Source organism: Geospiza fortis, unplaced genomic scaffold (genome assembly GCF_000277835.1).
Source record: "Geospiza fortis unplaced genomic scaffold, GeoFor_1.0 scaffold117, whole genome shotgun sequence".
NCBI classification, from domain to species: Eukaryota; Metazoa; Chordata; class Aves; order Passeriformes; family Thraupidae; genus Geospiza; species Geospiza fortis.
Window position 1 is genome coordinate 804,042 of NW_005054500.1, and position 3,771 is coordinate 807,812.

General features: G+C 41.2%; 1 protein-coding gene across 2 annotated transcripts in view; it reads left to right on the plus strand.

The window, feature by feature from the left end:
* Positions 1 to 604: 604 nt before the first annotated feature.
* LOC102034866 (ubiquitin carboxyl-terminal hydrolase 12-like) overlaps positions 605 to 3,771 on the plus strand; it is a 15,988-nt gene continuing 12,821 nt past the window's right edge. Inside the window, exon 1 of one of the 2 annotated variants that reach the window (XM_031063387.1) lies at positions 605 to 679. Coding sequence is in view for 1 of the 2 variants with exons in the window: in XM_031063386.1 (XP_030919246.1) it covers positions 654 to 679 (26 nt within the window). In the remaining variant the exon portion in view is untranslated. The remainder of the gene's footprint in view (positions 680 to 3,771) is intronic. The other variant, XM_031063386.1, reaches the window with a different exon arrangement.

A 3,771-nucleotide genomic window follows, 5' to 3' on the forward strand; every position in this document is an offset into this window, starting at 1 on the left:
GCTTTATGGGCCAAATAAGAGCAGTGGTGGTTTTCAGTTGTATCTAAACCAGCAATTTCCATCCTCATTGTACTGCTGGAAACTCAGGGATGTGTCAAAATGCACTGTGAGCTTCATACATCACCTTGAAATGAAAGGTAGCCAAGGCAAAGCACTTTCACATGATCTGTGGTAAAACTCTTCCTTCCATCCTTCTGGGGATTTGTAATCAAAAACTTCACTGGTCCATAGCATTTTGCAAAATAAAGCTAGAAAAAGACAAGATAAGTTTCTTTATTTTCACGGTGCATTCTTGACTAAATTAAGTTGCTGTTTCTAGATCACTGTGGCCAGCCTGGTGTTTTAAGTGAGAACAGTTAATTGTGGTAATTTCCAAATAAACTCAAATGTAGCAAACGCTTCTGTTAGATCAGATTACTGATTTTGGCTGAGGGAGTTGAGATTTTAAATGACACCTTGGTACATTTATGATAATAAAGCATCACATTCATTTAATTCTGACAAAATACTAATTTTCAGTGGAAGTAAATTATTTCCTAAGCTTTGAGTTTTTTTAGGAAATTTCTATTTTCTCTAACATAAATGTTGTTTTTTGTAGGGCGCCAATGCCTCTGCTTTGGAGAAAGAGATTGGTCCTGAGCAGTTCCCTGTGAATGAGCATTATTTTGGCTTGGTCAATGTAAGTGAATTTTCTATGCTTAAAGTGCTGGGTTTTAATTCACATCCTAATTTGGAGCTTAGCAGGATTCTCTGAGAACTTGATTGAGGAAGCTTCTCACTTGGAGTGGGACTGAGCACAGACACCACATCCTGCAGTGTGCTTATTAACCAAGATAGCATTTCATCTGAAACACTGAAAAATAAATGTACTTCTTGTAAAGTCTGTGAGAGAACTCTTCCTCCTCCAGTACATTTCTACTTCTAAGATTTTAATATTTAACCGGAAAATTGGAAATAATAAAGTGTGTCCATTGTTCATATGCTGTTCCAGAGCAGATTTTCCACTGATGCTGCAGTGCAGGGGAGGCTTTAAAATTAAAATGTGTTACTTTTTAGTTCTAAAAACACCCCTCTCGTGGGAGGAGTGGAAGTTTTGTGCAGGAGATGAATGACATGGACTGGGTGGATAATTCCTTTGTGTCGTAATACTCCTTCTGGATTTTTGGTGTAGCCATGAACCCTCCAAAAAGCTGAATTTTTGCAGTTTGTGTGGCTGTGGGGCAGCAGAACTGTGCAGAGGATGTTGATCCTGGTGAGTTCAGAGCAGCACTGGTTCTGTGGCATCCTATTCATGATGGGAAAATGCAATTTTGGCAGAACTCACTAGAAACAATTATTCCTGTATTCTGGTCGTCAGGGTTGTGTTGAGAGCTGGGAGATGCTCCATGTCTTCACACACCAAGTAAGGCCAACTAAACAGTATTTATTGAGCTCATTAGAGGCCCAGTTAATTGACTTTGTGTGGGTTTCTAGCAGTTTACATTTCAGACACCCAGCTATCCAAACAGCCAGAATTCCGTTCCCTCCGTGGGGTGTTGGTGGCCATTCCAGAGCTGCTGAGGTTTGCACCATAATGGCAAAAATGGAATTGTGACAGAAATAGCAGAGCACTGAATGGAGTGAGGAGGAAAAACAACATCCTAAAAATAACCAGAATTATTAGAACCCCATCCATTCTCTGTTTTGAAGGACAAAACATGACTAACATTGTTGTGCTTCATTTCATGCAACTGGTTTCTTGAGGGTGGTGTTTTCACACTGTTGTTCTGCTGAGCTTTATCTGAAGTTATTTCTGGTTCTTTCATGACTTGGAATTAATTGGAGCATTTCAAAGAGGGCAGTTCCATGGCTTCAGCATCAGTGCTGTTAAATGTGTGATTGCACTGCAAATACAGTCAGGTGTTGAACTCGTGGGCAATGGAGGCCAAAACTTTGGGTTGAATAGTTATTTAATTATTTATAGTATAGTATATTAGTATATTTTATATAATATAGTATATATATATATTATATAGTATATTTTATAAATAGGTATTTAATTTTTGGATCAGTGAGCTGAAGCAACCTGACTCTGTTAAACTGTGTCTAAAGCCACTGCAGAATATGTGGGAAACTGTTCAAATAGTTTATATTTACTAAAGCCCAAGAGGGATGGAACAATGGTGTCATTCCAGAATTTAATCTCAATTTTCATTTTAAGAAGCTCCTATCTTCAAATGAGCTTTCAGATCTAGGATGCCTGTTTTGTGTTCTGTGCAGATTTATTTGGCATAATGATTCTTTGTTTTTCTAGATCACTAACAAGCATGTGAGTGATTCTCTCTCCTAATTCATGTGTTTGTTTAGTTTCCATATTTTCCTCATGTTAATAAGTTTTAACTATTGTTCCCTGTTGTTTGCATATGGTGTAAATCAATGTTACTGGAGCTATAATCTGTGACCTTTTGAGCTGTATAAATGAAGCTGTTCATTTTCTGTTTCAGTCAAAGTGATTATTACCTTGAAACCATTCTGCTGCAGTAATCACACCAAATTTGGGTGAACAGTGACCATGTCTCAGTGTACCACCTAAAACCAGTCTGCTCTGCAGACAGATATTTATGCTTTTTTGGTTTATTTAAAATATGTTGCTCTTGGGGTGCAAAACCTTGTTACCAGAACATCTGGGGACTGCAGACCCAGAATTTGTGTCCCTTTTCTGAAGCAGCAGCAGCAGCACAGTAGATTGCAGAGCAGCAGCTCTGAAGCCATGGTTTGTGGTTGTGGGTGATAAGCTGATATCCTGGTGTCCTCCTTGCTGTGCCACAGGGAGCAGCCTCTGCAAGGCTTTATCTGTGCCTGACACTGCCTGCACACCGGCCAGATGCAAACCAGCTGCTCTGTGCCCGGCCCTGCATCACGTGCTGCTCAAAACATTCTGTTACAAGCAGGAAATATTGGTTTTATTGTTAATTTATAATAGGTATTGCCCCTGGGATTGGCTCAGATGGTAAGAGCAGGGTGCTGGTAATGCCAAGGCTGTGGGTTTGATCCCTCTATGAACAACCCATAGAGGGTTCCTTCCCAACTTAAAATATTCTATGGATTGTTCACTTTAGAGTTGGACTCAGTGATCCTCGGGGGTCCTTCCCAACTTAAAATATTCTATGGAATTCATTATTTATTTATTTCATGTCCTTGCTGCCTCTCCCCTCTCAGGATGATGAGTTGTGCTGTGTCTCCACAAGTTTTGATTCTTTGCTGAACCCTTAATTACTTTATTACTTATTCCCAATATCCTGTGAGTGTTGTTTCCTCTCCCTTCCCTTGCTGTCACAAGGCTCAGCCTTTGCCCCTATTCCAAGCAGTGTTTCCCTCCATCCCAACCAGTGTTTTCCCCATTCCTCCCACTCCAAACAGTGTTTCCCCCCACTGCAAGCAGTGTTTCCCCCCACTCCAAGCAGTGTTTCCCCCCATTCCAAGCAGTTTCCCCCATTCCACAACCAGTGTTTCCCCTTATTCCAACCAGTATTTCCCCCCACTCCAGCGTTTCCCCCCACTCCTACTAGTGTTTCCCCCATTCCAAGCAATATTTCCCCTAATTCCAACCAATGTTTCCCCTTATTCCGCCCAGCATCCCCCCCTCCAAGCAGTGTTTCCCCCCATCCCAACCAGTGTTTCCCCTTATTCCAACCAGTATTTCCCCCCACTCCAACTAGTGTTTCCCCCATTCCAAGCAATATTTCCCCCATTCCAAGCAGTGTTCCCCCTCATCCCAAGCAGTTTTCCCCT